Source organism: Cladophialophora psammophila, assembly GCF_000585535.1.
Source record: "Cladophialophora psammophila CBS 110553 chromosome Unknown aczJe-supercont1.5, whole genome shotgun sequence".
NCBI classification, from domain to species: domain Eukaryota; kingdom Fungi; phylum Ascomycota; class Eurotiomycetes; order Chaetothyriales; family Herpotrichiellaceae; genus Cladophialophora; species Cladophialophora psammophila.
In genome coordinates, this window is record NW_006912926.1 from 474,333 (window position 1) to 487,943 (window position 13,611).

The 13,611-nt window shown below is 53.2% G+C and overlaps 5 protein-coding genes across 5 annotated transcripts; 1 reads left to right on the forward strand and 4 right to left on the reverse strand.

The window, feature by feature from the left end:
* Positions 1 to 528: 528 nt before the first annotated feature.
* On the reverse strand, positions 529 to 2,136 carry A1O5_03822 (uncharacterized protein; the record flags this gene model as incomplete). Its single annotated transcript, XM_007744433.1, has 1 exon — positions 529 to 2,136. The coding sequence occupies one exon, from the start codon at positions 2,134 to 2,136 to the stop codon at positions 529 to 531; it is 1,608 nt and encodes a 535-aa protein (XP_007742623.1).
* Positions 2,137 to 2,227: 91 nt separating this feature from the next.
* Positions 2,228 to 4,107, reverse strand: A1O5_03823 (uncharacterized protein; the record flags this gene model as incomplete). The annotated part of the gene is made up of 2 exons (XM_007744434.1): positions 2,228 to 3,845; positions 3,896 to 4,107. The coding sequence occupies 2 exons, from the start codon at positions 4,105 to 4,107 to the stop codon at positions 2,228 to 2,230; spliced, it is 1,830 nt and encodes a 609-aa protein (XP_007742624.1).
* Positions 4,108 to 5,417: 1,310 nt separating this feature from the next.
* A1O5_03824 (uncharacterized protein) lies at positions 5,418 to 5,993 on the forward strand (the record flags this gene model as incomplete). Its single annotated transcript, XM_007744435.1, has 1 exon — positions 5,418 to 5,993. The coding sequence occupies one exon, from the start codon at positions 5,418 to 5,420 to the stop codon at positions 5,991 to 5,993; it is 576 nt and encodes a 191-aa protein (XP_007742625.1).
* A 706-nt stretch (positions 5,994 to 6,699) lies between these two features.
* A1O5_03825 (uncharacterized protein) lies at positions 6,700 to 9,099 on the reverse strand (the record flags this gene model as incomplete). The annotated part of the gene is made up of 2 exons (XM_007744436.1): positions 6,700 to 7,465; positions 7,535 to 9,099. 2 exons carry the CDS (start codon positions 9,097 to 9,099, stop codon positions 6,700 to 6,702), a joined length of 2,331 nt encoding a protein of 776 aa, XP_007742626.1.
* Positions 9,100 to 10,421: 1,322 nt separating this feature from the next.
* On the reverse strand, positions 10,422 to 11,996 carry A1O5_03826 (uncharacterized protein; the record flags this gene model as incomplete). The annotated part of the gene is made up of 1 exon (XM_007744437.1): positions 10,422 to 11,996. The coding sequence occupies one exon, from the start codon at positions 11,994 to 11,996 to the stop codon at positions 10,422 to 10,424; it is 1,575 nt and encodes a 524-aa protein (XP_007742627.1).
* Positions 11,997 to 13,611: the final 1,615 nt, after the last annotated feature.

The following is a 13,611-nucleotide window of genomic DNA, read 5'->3' on the forward strand; positions in this document are numbered from 1 at the left end:
AAGACAAGGAAGAAGTGAAGGCTTGTGTGGAAGAAGACACTGAGGTGGAGGGGCATCGGTCATGGATTGGAGACATTATAGATTCACGAAGGCGCTGGGGCATCCTGTTCCCATCAGCAGCAAAAGGCGAGGATGGTGTGAGAAAGACCGGCGATTCTGGACATGGAGTGATCGTATTCGGGAATTCAGCTTTGTCTGGTGGAAAGATGCTCCGAGCCTTTCGCACGGTTTCGTGGTCTTGTCACTTTGCCCGTCGAATATCGAGACTGACGTCATGCCAAGAGCGAAGAGTGGGAGAGACAAGACGAGGAAAGGGCACGCGAGGGCGTGAAGTGCAGCCTTGTCATTGTCAGCCTTGTCTCCTTTCGCATCCTCTTGGAGCACGTTGTATTCTTGGGGTACCCAGTACTCTTGGGTACTCCATCGTACATGGACTGCGCCGCCCTTGTAGCAATGATGGCCTCCTCCAGAACACTCCTGTCCAATGAGATCGCATGGAACCCTGACTTGACCCCGTTGGCCCACCATCTATTTTTCCTCCTCTTCGTCGTCCTCCAAGATGTCATCTAACCGTGTCGGTCTATAACACCCGCGCTCATGCTTCTCCAAGAGACGAGCAAAGTCTGCCGCATAGTCCCTCTTGTAATACTTTGTCACTCTCTCTTGCGGATCAGCGGCGAGTGGCAGAAGATCCACTTGACCATCCGGGGGCGTGATGGCTATTCCAGGAATCTCAGTCGCTCGTGGAATGATATAATTCTCCCCCTCGCTCTCTCCATTTGCAAATTCAGGCTGGATCCAGAACCAAGTATTAGGTTGGAGGAGGGTAAATAATTCTTCTCGGGGGATCGGAGATCGGCTTGGTTTAGCGTTCCGGAATCTGTATTGACTTTTTGATTTGCGATATTCTCGTGTCGGCTCTTTCCATAAGAAGAGTTTCGATTCCAGCGCAGATGTCTCCAGCAGACCCCGTTTGTTGGCTTCAATGCATGGACAAGAGGGGCCGCAGTTTTCTGGGATAGCCTTGCTCATATCTGGCATTCTTATTGTCCAGTCTGTGATGGGTTTCTGTTTCAGCCTCCGTTCGGAGCCGTCGTTGTCACCTTTTCGCTTGACAACAGGCTCATCTGATTCATGGATGCTTTGGCTGCGTCGTCTCTTCCTCCTACACTCACACCATTTCCAATATTGCCCAAGAACGCTTTGTCGGAGATTGGCCCACAGAAACTCGGTGTTCTGCCAATCGTAGCCTAGAGCACCGGAGCGTCTATCGACGAAGGCCAGGTAGACGAGGGGAAAATTCAGAAGCTGAAGAAGACGGCTATTCCTCGCCCGGCCGATGTGGTGTAAATCGATGTCGCTCTCGAAGTCCCGCCCCTCTTCGAGCCGATGCTTTGGGCTTCCGAACCATTTTACCGCCCGCTTCAATGCTGGCCGAGTTCCAGCTAAATCAACAGCTGCTTTGAACTCCAAAGCTGTTCCACTTTTCTCGGCCTCGATTGCTCTCTCGTACAATTCCTTCGATTGTCGAAAGGCCGTCCAGCTGTTTTGGATGATCGAGTTCGCAAACTCTTTGTCTGGGTTCTCATACTCATATTCTTCCTTGAGTTTTCTGGCTTCCAGCGCTTTTCCTTGCTCAACGAGACACATGACCAATTGTAGGTAGTCACGCCAGCTGTCATACTTTTCAGTGCCGCTCAAGTTCTTGACGTCGTAGAGCTTCGCTGACTGTATGTTGAATCTGTACACGCCTTCAGCTTCCACGGCTCTGCCATTGCGTTGCAGCACTACCGCAAGCTCATACAGCGTATACAGCAGATAGGCCCGGGTAGTGTCATCTCCGTATTTGTCGTGTGATGGCAGTCCAAGTAGTTGACACACAGTTCTTTCGGCATCGTCCACCTTGTCGAGCATGCATTGGCAATACACAACGCGATATGTCAAGCGGCACACAGACGCTCCAAGAAGAGGCATAAGCTCATGCGCTCTCTCCAGCAGTCGTGTGCCTAGGAGAAGAGCACCCTTGTACTTCCTCAGGTTCATTAGATTCAGCATGTGCTTCTCAACCCAGTACAGGCGCCTGCTATCCTTGAAGCCCCATTGTTCTTCGTAGGGTAAATCTCTCCAGTAAGACATGGTCATGCTAGCTTGCAGTTAGCATCCGAGTGGTGGATGAGAGCCATCGAAACTCCGGCTTCGATAGACCAGCAGCCGTCTCAGGGCATACTTACTGCGAATGTGCCAATGCGCTGATATCTGTACCCACAGCCGCTTTTGTTTTCGCCATCCAATAGTGTCGCTGTGCAACCTTGGACGGTTCAGCATTAGGTTCGGGGTAGGCCAGCAATTCAGTGAGCATTCGGCCCGCCTCAGCCCATTTCCCTTGCACGACACTCAGGTACGCTTCCGTGTCCTGAATCTCGCGCAATGTCTGTGTGCTGTCGGCGCTGCCTGATAGGCGACGACTAAGAACTCGCTTGGCCTCCCGAAGTTCAATCTCGGCTTGACCATACTCCGACATATTCATGTAGGCATTGGCCTTTACTTGTCGAATGTGGACGTACTCACGGTCTAGTTCCAAGTTATGAACTTGCCGAGATTGTAAAAGCGTGCACATGCTTAACGCATGAGTTACAGCTGCCCACGCCATGCCTACAAAGAAACCGTCTTCGACAAGGAAAATGGCGACATGCTTCAAGAAAGCCATGTATTGCATGCTGCACAGCTCCCGAGTTTGCCGTGATTTGAGACTGCAAAGCGACGTGACATGAGCGAGCATTCGCCAGAATTTCTCAGCATCAAAGATGGGATCATTCTTCGGGAGCTCGTCTTTGGGTTTGGTTAGATAGTCGCTGAGCACAGAGACCCAGGCGTGGACAAGATCTGTAAGCTCTTGTTTGTCCTCAATCCTTCGACGTTTGAGTTGCAGCCAGCGTTGCACCTGTAGGTGAAGGTTGATTGTATCAAGCCCAGCTCCCCGGTGGATCTCAACTAACCCACTCAGACGAAGGACATCGATTGCGGAAAGGAGTCGCTCTCGATTATTCTGAAATATTGGGAATTTTTCAACAAGTGAAACGGGAATGGCGACTCGATCGACGATTGAGCATATGGCCAACAACCGCCCTGCAGCAATATCATAGTCATTGAGCGCGTCCCACAGGATACACATTATGTCCGAAAAGATCGGACTGTAGCCTGGCCATGATGGACTACAGCCTTCCCGGGCTTTGTGTGCGCATAGTCGATGAAAATGTTTCGGGGAGACCTGCAGTAAGCGCATACAAGCACAAGAAAGTGCAAGCCGAAGCGGCGTGGTTTGCCATGAGTCTCTGTGCCCGAAAGCGCGGAGAGAGTCGACTGCATCGTTGCTATTCGGCACCGAAGCCCTAAAATACTGCATGCCTTGTTCCTCGTTGAGGCCGCCGACATACAGGCATATCGCTCGTCTGGCAAGCTTGAGTCCACATGTCACAGAGGAGCCCCGGTTACCGCTGACGCATTCCGAGGGGATGACATAGGAAGACGTAAAGAGAATACGACACCGGTCTGGGAGAAAGAGATCCGGTGTACTCAGTGCGGTCTCCACGTCCTCTTCGAGATAGAACTGCAAGTCGAAGACGACTATGAGTGACTCATCCCGGCGAGCTTCCAGGGTGGACTTGATCTTCAGGAGTGTATGGGTTAATGTGAGGCCCTGAGGGAGATTCTCGCCGGTGATGATGGTGTAGGCTGCTCGATAATCGCGGATAAAACATTCAAACGATCGGCCATCTATCCATAGGATTTTGCAGCCCGTCCGGGCGGAAAACTGTAGCGCAGCTTCAGTGGCAATGCGGCGCTTGCTGGTCAGTAGTTAGCACCGAGGGACGAACAGAGATTGGTACTTGCATACCCACAGCCCGCGGAGCCCCAGAGCAAGATCTTTGAATGATAGACGCCATGGCAATTGTAGGATTGGTTGAGCACTCTGATCACCAGGGCAACATCATGCGACTGATCGATTGTAGGCGGATTATAGGGATCTTCTTGCGACTGAGATGGTGGTGCCAGTGAGTGTGTACCGTCAAGCAGAGAGGTGTCGTGAGAAGGTGACTTGCGATCCATGCATCGTTGCTCGAACAGATCCAACACCCGTGCAAAGAGGGTGTCGGAGGGGATTTCATCGACATGTACTCTCCATGGTCCATTTGCAGGAAAACTCGAGTCCGGATGGTGAAAGAGGAAATCTGGACGGGGAGAACCAAAGTGCCGACAAGAACTCTCACTTGTGACTTGCCTGCGCCAAAAAGTCCCAAGAAAGTCCCCGGCGTCTCCAACCTCCTCTGCCTCCCTGCCCCCCGCCGCCGCCTTCCATTCCGCAGGCACCAACTGCGACCAAACTCACCAGGATTTACACAACCATCCACAGTGTCCAAAGTATGTCGAGTTCTCGGTATGCAGTGGCGTTTCCGCACGTCTATCCAAGTCCACAGCAACAGCTAAGCCTTTTCTGTGCCAATCCCAACCAGGACACCCATGGTCAACCGCCCTTTCACTCCAGCCAGAGACGGACAGCGGGCAACGCCCTCGACTGGAATTCTGCTTCGCCTGGCCGTCCTTGGTCTCGCTTCCGACTCTGATGTACGAGGTACTCCACGACATGCTGCTCTCCTCCATAATTACCATTCAAACGTGCGACTCCCAAAAAGTGCGGCTGAAAAAGAGGCTCCACCAGATTCCGTTCATCTGGGGCTAACATCGCTATTGGTTTCAGCACGGGGCGTTCGCCTGGTCTTGCCTGGTCTAGCTTGCAGACGCGGATGCCTGTGGCGGCTTTTTTCAGCCAGTCTTAGGCGAAGGCTATCCAAACCGGTGAGCAGAGTCGAGGAAACATGTGACGAGAGACAGGTGCTCGGCAGCCTGGCCTGCAGAATGTGGCCAAGGATGATTGGATGAATGGTCCAAAGAAGACAAGAGGGAATAGACTCGACAAGAAGTTCAAAGTCCAACAAATGCACGGGGGCAGTCTTGGTGGTGAACACTGAACAGCAGCAACAGGCTTTTGGTCACACCCTGCATTTGATCACTGATCAGTCCTCGCATTCCCCAACCACGCAACACCCCACGAGGTCCATCGCATGTTCAATCGGTTCTTGGCTGCCGAATCGTCCCTCATCTGATCATCATACCTGGAGGCATGCAGATGCAGGGCTGCTTGCACATTGATCTCCTGGACACGCCGAGTCCGCTAAGTCCAATGATGACAAGACGTACTTTCGTAAGTGGTTTCAAAGACCTTCCTCAACCGAAAAGCAAATAAACCATTCAATTCCCCCCCGGTTTCATGAACACACTCGTGATCCTTCAACCCGTCAAAGCGCTTGTTCACGGCTTCGCATCCTTCACATCTTTCCCCATTGACCAATTTCATTGAAATGAACTCCAACCCAACAACAACACCGACACCAGCTGCTCCTTCACAGAGGCCGGATATGAAGGGTCGAAGCTCAAGCGACGGATCAAATTATGCAATCACAGCTTCAAAGACCTTGTCCCCAACAAACACACTCTCTTCATCGTCAACTCAGTCCTCGTCAAGCTCGACGAAAGGCCATCTCAGCTTCCCCTTCCCCTTCACCAGGTCACGATCCAAGTCCCCAAGGCCACCACCAATAGACCTTTCCATTCCCCCGTCCACAACCATCAAGCACGCCCAGACCTCTCCACTGCCGGTTCAAAGCCCTTCCCATGACCATCCAAGGGCACAGAGACAAGCCTCCGACAGCGCCATCTCCCCTTCAGCCATGAGTCCATCGTCTCCAGACCTTCAGAAACGGGACAGCTGGGTCCAAAAGAAACCGCGCCACAGCGGGAGCTCGCCCGGCGGGTATGGGCGCCACGGCGACGACTGGCTTTTTGGCGGCATCAGCATCACGCAGACGGCGAAGGAGATTGTCCATCGAGGCAGGAGGAAGAAGGAGGAGGACAGCGACACCGTCGGATCTCGTTGATGTCTGTGTCGTTCAAGACACCCGCGCTGACCCTGAGCGAACAACTTGTCACGACTGAATGAGTCAACCTACCTACCTATCTATCTATCTATCTATCTATCTATCTATCAACCAACCAATGTGCCTGGTTATCGAATCTAAGCAAGGCGTCCCTGGAGTTTGTGGGCTGATACTCCTTCCCTGACATGAATCGGCGACACGTGAAATTAGGGCAATGTCGTCCTACCTTGAGCATGGAGTTGATGAGTTTTTTTGTGGGGGGGATCTTTTCCTTTTCAATTCCCAACAAAACGGCCGTTTATATCATAACTAGCGTGTCTCTATGATTTGACCTTGATAGCGCAATCTTGCTGGAATGGAAATACCCTAGATTGTTCGTTGTCCAGCATTTAGTTCTTCCATCTAGCCAGCAATATGCTCCATTGGTGCCATCAACACAGTTTGCCCTTCTGTGGTGTCGCGATCGTTTCCTTCCTTTTCTCAGTCTTGTTTTCTTTCAGTTTCGGTCTTTCTTACCTCCCCGCCTGCGAGGGGAGGACGAGGCAGATGCGTTGGGACCGCTTTCTAGATAGACCACCCTGCTGTTTCCATTTCTATCTCCCACTTCCACTTCCAATTCCGCTCCCCTTTCCCCTTTGCCCGTTCCTCGACGCACACAAACACAGACCCAGATCTACCAGCCCGACACCTACGTGTGCAACTCACGTCACCTCACGTCAAAGGCTCTCTCGCGCAGAGACCTCGCGTCGCCACCGCCGTATTTCTCCTTGCAGTAGTGTCCCAGATAGCCGCTGCCGGCGCGCAAAAAGCACACCTTCTGCTCGGGATTGTTCGCGCCGCCGCTCATCCGGCGCTCTGGGTGGGAGCTGGATTTGGACTCGTGGCGCTCGTAGAGGTCCAGGAGGGGCGATTTGGGTTTGTCGTTGTCGTCGCTGTCACCATCGTCGCCGTTGTCGCGTGTTTTGGAGGTGGGGGTGGAGGAGGAGGTGGTGGTGTCATTGAGCATTTTCTCGGTTACGAGATGCCAGAAGGTGGCGTTCAGGGGCGACGACGCGGGCCAGGGGACCCCGTGGCCATGCGACGGGCTTGTGCTTGCCATGTCGTCGTCATGCGTCGCCCTTTCATCCTCATGCGCAGTCTCCAAATCCACATCGGTCGAGTAGACGTGCCGCGTGTCATACTCGAATTCCCAGACCGGCTTCGTCCAGCTGAGGCTGTTGGACATGTTTGCAAAGTACGTTTGCGCACCCATCACGGCGAATGTCTCGCTGTCGATTTGGTAGACTCGGTACCCTGAGTTGAGGCCTGTGAGGGGTGTTATGGAAGGGCCGATGTGTCCAATTTGCAATGGCTTGGTGATGTCTATTTGCGTCGTATCCCGGAGTGTTTTGGGGTCTTTCGGGTCAGAATTGGTGACAAAGGAGGAAGGGAGGTAGTCATAGAAGATTTGCACTTGATCTTGGTGTGTATGCCTGTGTGAGAGGTTAGTGTTCAGTCCTAGCTTTATGGGCGAGTAGTTCGGGTTAATGTCCCGGGCTCACCCAAAGAAAATCGCCGCGATTGTCGCCGGCGAGAAGCGGCGCACGATAGAATAGAATAGAGCTGTCGGATTCGGCATGGGCGAGGAGCCATCGTACCCCGAGAGCACATGGGCGATGATCCACGCTCGCTGGCCTCTCTTCTCGCACGCCGACAGTTCATCCGCCACCCACTTGAGGATTCCACTCGGATCCGGGTTCGTCACGTTCCAGTAATTGAAGATATTTTCCTTGTACCAGAAGTCCGAGTTGATCGAGATGATGCGTAGACCTTGAGAGGTGGTGGTCGCGTAGGCACCAAAATGAGTACGTGCAAACTCGGCTTCTGTGTCGTTCAGCCACGAATGGCCTGACCACAGCGAGGAAAGAAGGTCGTAGTTCCACTGCAGGATGTTGCTGCTTCGGTTAGTGGGGTCGGGGTTCATGCTGTGTGGGGTGTTGAAGCCGACTGGGAGAGTGTCATGGTTCCCCAGCGCAGGGTATACAGGAATTCTGTCCCCGAGCAGACGCTTAAATATTTTGAAAGTCACCTCTTCCTCGTAGGAGACATAATCATGTGAGAGTAAGTCCTCTGGGTCGTGCGAGACGATGTCACCCGTGAATATACTGAAGGCAATTTCGTCCATGTCCAAAAAGCTGGGCATCTCTATGAGTGCTGAAAGCGCCAGATCAGCAGGCGAGTCGCATAGGAACGATCCAAACCTCGAAGCTGGGACCGAAGCGTTGTGAGAATCGGTGAACAGCTCTCTGTTGACCGAGTATGGCCTGCAACACATGTAGTCTGAACAATTGCTTTCGGACCCAATGTCATATCGAGGGTCCAGGTGCCAGTCAGAGAGATGGAGTACATTGAAGGTATGGCCGGAAGGTTCTGGCGCCATGTTTGCCGATTCCGGTTTCGGATCAAAGTAAACGTTTTCATCGATCAGGACTGGAGGCTGTACTTCACAAAATTCGTAGTTGATGGAGCACCAATGCTGCATGTCACCCGTGGCTAGACTCATCTTCGAAAAGAGCTGCGCCATATACGGGCCGTATCCAGACCCGCCACTGAAATGAGACTCGCAGGACGCGGCTCGGAGTTTTGACTTGAACTCCGGGACAGCATTGCAGGCTCTGATGAGCACATTGATAAAGACAGCTACCGGCTGACTGATGGCTGCGATGTGGAGAACTTGACCCGCTGCCATGCACTTTGAGCAAGTGTCTGGGTAGTAGGGAGTGCCAAGTATGGAGAGCAACTCGTTCAGAATCGACTCCTCAACCGCCGACTCGCCCAGAGGGGTGATGGGCTCTGGTAAAGGTGACTTCTTGTCGTAGGCAGGAACTGGTCCTGTACCGTTGTAGTAGAGCGTGATGACATCCTTGCCGATGGTATTGGTGAGCTTGGGATTCAGTGCTTCAGGGGAGCCCGCCAACGGTGCTTGAGCCGAAGCAGGGGATGTTGAAAATGCTGCCGTGACGAGCGAGGTGTGCTTGAGGATGGCCCAATAGCCCCAGAGCGCGCCGAAGAAAGAGAACACCATGAAGAGAGTCGAGGGTAAGCCGGCCGCCAGTCTTGCCGACATCTGCAGAATGAGAACTCAGGAAGGCCTAATATATATATATATATATTTTTTGGTGGCCAAAGCGGTGGATTTTGACTACGGACGCCCAGTAACTGGCCATCCGATGAAACCACTCATCCGTGTCGACACCTGGGAGGCTGTAATGATGCAGCTATAGCCACGGGATTCATGCCATCAACTAAGAGAGTTGATGAGATTTGGCGAGTCTACTCGGATGAAGTCATATCGGAATCCATCTCCGAGGATCTTAGCATCCCCCGCCAGCGCCACTCGGGCAGTGTAAACGATCACGTGAAGGTATTGGATATCGCGCCCAATTCGTCCTAAGCTCATGATAATAGAAAGAGAGATGATCCAAGTTAGGTCGTAAAAAGAAGGATAATCTGCAGTCACTAGGTGGATGTAGAACATACTACACGGTACTGTACTATGCAGTAAGCAGGTGGCTCGGTGAGTATGCTAGTAGATAAATAGAGGGAAGTATGAGGAAGCAAGGAATAGGGCGAGAGCGATAGAGGTATGTATCCAGATCGTAGTCTACTCGTGTCATATCGCGTCATGTTGGCTGGGGACAATATATGTATAGTACGATATGTGAGATGTACACATCGCTCGGCTCCATTTCCACCTCTATCCCCATTTCCATCTCCAAAACGTTTCCATGGTATTTCCATGCATTTGCATCGCATTTCCTCGAATCGACTGGATCGTATCGCATGCGTAAAGCATCGCATAGCATGGCAGTCATCGCCATCACATTCGCATCATCTTTTTGTGGACTTTTGCCGCCGCCCGCCCCTCCCCCCCCCTTCCTCACTCCAGAATCCAGAACTAAAGCCAAGGTACAAAAACAGATAGACAGATAGCCTCCCTCCCTCGGATCCCTTTTTCCTTGGTGTCATCGCATCGTATTTTAGCGTGACAAGTTCAGAGCACATCACAGCACAGCTGTGCGGGATCAAACGGTTCCCAAATGAGGACAAAAATCGCTCACAATAGCCACCCAGATCGTTCGAAAGCGCGCGAGGGGGGAGATCAAGTGCCTTCCCCCCCCCATGCCAATAGTCGTAGTTGTTGGTAAGAGCGAGACAGAAAAAAAAAACATATGCCGCCCGAAACACGCAGTCGAAAAGACAAACGCCACAAACCGAAAATACGGCCAGGAGGGACCAAGGCTGCCGACTTTTGGTCAGGGGGATCTGGAAACCCCCATGTTACTTCCTGGATAGATTAGATGGTGTAGGTGTCCTTCGATCTACACCTTGCTTCCTCCCTTTTCTTTTCTTTCTCCCCTGGTTTCTGGCCCAGCGTGTCCTCTCACGTCAGTGTCCAAAGCTCCCGACCCAACTCCCACTGGGCCTCACAATGTCAATGGGAACGCTCCCCACCTGGACCGAGGGAACTATTCCCAGTCCCCTCTCACCGGTGTCCGTGACATCTCTGCCCATCTTCTCGCTAATCTCTTCCTCGATCTCGAGATCAAACGCCTCTACCGGTCTCCCCTCTCTCAACGCCGGACTGGCTAGCTCTTCGTCAAGCTCGAAAAACCCAACGCCGCTGCCTCCGTCCTCGGCGCCCAACAAACCGCCAGAAAACCCTGACTGGTCGGGTGAAGATATTAAGCGTGGTGACTGCAATGGGGACGGCGTTGGTGAACTTCCATTCAGGGCGGGAGACGGTGATGGGCTCGGATTGGGGCTCGCCAACGGGGAAGGAATGGGCGAGATAAAACGTCCTCCTCGTCCTCTTCCTCGGCGCTTGTCTTTTTCACTCAGTAATTCGGTGCTCCCATTCTCCCTCTCACCATTATCTCGGTCCCCGTCTTCCTCGGTCCCGAGAAATCGGTGTGCTGATTCTCCGTTCACGTCGTTTTCGCCCTCCAACTCCGGACTCGGTCCTTCTTCGTAACTACTGCTCGGATCGACGACCTTAAAGTCGGCCAACTGGAACATGACATGCTTCCGCGTCCTTCCTCCGCCACTGGCACTCCTTAACGCACTGGGGAGACTTGCGCTTGGCAAGACGGACGTCGACTGGGCGCGCTTGGTTGCAACAACGGATGGCGAGACTGGTTGCGGCGGTAGCGACTGAGACGACCGGGCCTGCTGTTTCCACAGCTGGTCCGCCCGATCTTTAGAGTCCGCGTCCAGTTGCAGTCGTTTCTCCTCCTCTTCCGCGGAGGTCACGGGCTGTGGACTCCGCACGATCGGAGTACGATCGCGCGACTCTAAAAGGGGCAGGTACATGGGCGTAAACACACCAGCAAAGGGGTCGGATCGATCTCTTGAAGGCGTAGGAGTGGACGAGGGCGGAGGATCTTCACTCTTTAACTGTGCGGGCGTCGGCGGCGTCGTCGGCCGTGCCGCTGCATTTAAAATGGGGGAACGGGATCTTGTCCGAGTTAGGATCGAGGGCGTGGGAGGAGTCCCCAGTGTATGCAAAGGTGGCGTGGTTTCGCCCGCGATGTTCAATTTTTCCAAGGACAGCGTCGGCCCGCTTAGCGGTGCCGGTTTTCTGACCTTGTCACCAGCTGCCGCACTCTCTCTTTTCACCTTGTAGCCCGGCCAGCCATTTGCAGAACCATTTTGTGTCGCGGCCAACAGGCTCAAGGCCGAAGACGTCGCTGAAGGCGTCGACGCAGCTTTGGTGGGCGTGGCCTGGGAGCCACTGGCGGCGGCACGCGAACTCTTCTTGGTGATCCATAGTTGCTTCTCAAACTCACGGAACTCGCGATCCTTTGCAGCCTTGAACCTGGCGACCTCGTCGTCCAACTGCCTTCTCTTCTGGTCGAGAGCATCGAGGATTTCCGAGTCAGAGTCGCTAGTGTTGTCGGGCGAAGGGAGGGCGTTGGGCGGGATGGATTTGATGCATTTTAGCTGCGCCGAATTTCTGTACATGATAAAAACAACTCCCTTTCCTCTCCTGTCTTCGTGTGCTGGTTCTTTGTTCCCTAGGACGGGAAAGAAACACCACGCAGAAGACAGGTCACCGGGGAAGGAGGGGGAAGATGCGGCGACACATGAATGCAAATCCGGGAAGCAGAACCAAGGGTCGGCGAAAAGGCTCAAAAGAGACAGGCCTGAGGCGTGAACGGACGGTGTAATTTCGCCAGAGTTTGTGCCGTCTTCTTGTGTTTGTGTGGTGTCTGGGGAAGGCTAGGAAAATAAGACACAATGGCAATGGCAAAAGTGGGAGGGGCAGCCGTCCGAATGAGATGCGGTTGGTGGCGGGTTTAGACGGACACGGGCGGATGGAGAGCGATCTATCTCCCTTGTAAGGCAAAGCCGACAGAGCTGGCGGTGAAAATTGTGTGCGACGGAGACGTCGCAGCGTGGTGTCGGGTGAGGGAGAGGTTCGTAAGGAGGAAGATGATCGAGTTTTCATCCAGGGTGACACATAGAGACTGGTGCGTGAGACATGTGAAGACACACTGACAAAGCTGTCCAGCCGGTTGATTTACCAGGAGATGGTAGATTGCGGGATGAGTAAGGTCGGAGATTCAAGGGCTTAAGGCGTCAAGGGATCAGGTATCCAGGTATCCAGGTATCCAGGTATCCAGGCATGCAGGCATGCAGGTATCGACGTATCCAGGTATCTCTCGGTGTCTGTGTGGGATGAAGGCCGAGTTGGAAGAAGCCGACAAGGGAGAGGAGGGAAAAGCTGTGGCTTTTTGCTGGAAATTCGGCTTGGAGAGCAAAAGATGCAGCCCACTTTTTTTTCTTTGTTGCAGATTGGGGGGTGGGAGGGGGGGGGGAATCGAGGGTGGACAAGCTGGACAAGGGCACGCACGGCAAGTCGAGGAAAATTTGGGGGTACAAGGACTGAAAAGGACCGAGAGCGTGGGAGGTGGCAGAAAAAGGTGCCAAAAGAAGCGAGAAGCGAGGGGAGTCAGCCAGGAAGGATCAAATAGCGAGGACCGAGTACAATACCTAGTATTATCTATGTAGGGACGAGGGAGAGGAAAACAGAGGTCTGGACTGTTCTGGGTACTGGGGATGTACCATCCATCTCCCTTCAGAGCGGCAAACGGCGGCCCAGGTACCTCGCGAGTACTACGGTACTCCCTACCTCGGAAGAAAATCAAACCATGCATTGTAACGGGGAATAAGAGTGCTCGGTAGCGCAAGCTGAGTCAGTAGGGCAAGGGTGAGACTGGTCTCAGCCTAAATGATTCCAGAGAAAGAGGAAAAGAGAGCCGGAGGACCAACGGGAAAAAGTGGACAAAGGGATAAAAAGGTGAACCCTCTATCGATCGATGATAGATGTTGAACTTGACAATGATAGACGACGATGATGTTGGTGATGATCAATTGCGAAAAATGCGAAAAATGTGGGGTTGGACAAAGAGCAGCCACCGACCAACAAACATGGCATTCAAACAAGTGCAGCGAGGCAATCAGGAAAAGATGTGCCTGCGATCAGATCGATTTTGGGGGGGGGGGGGGGGGGCAGACGATAGACGAGGACATCAGAGACCAGGAAATTGCTTGCGTTGGTGGGTGGCGAAGAGGG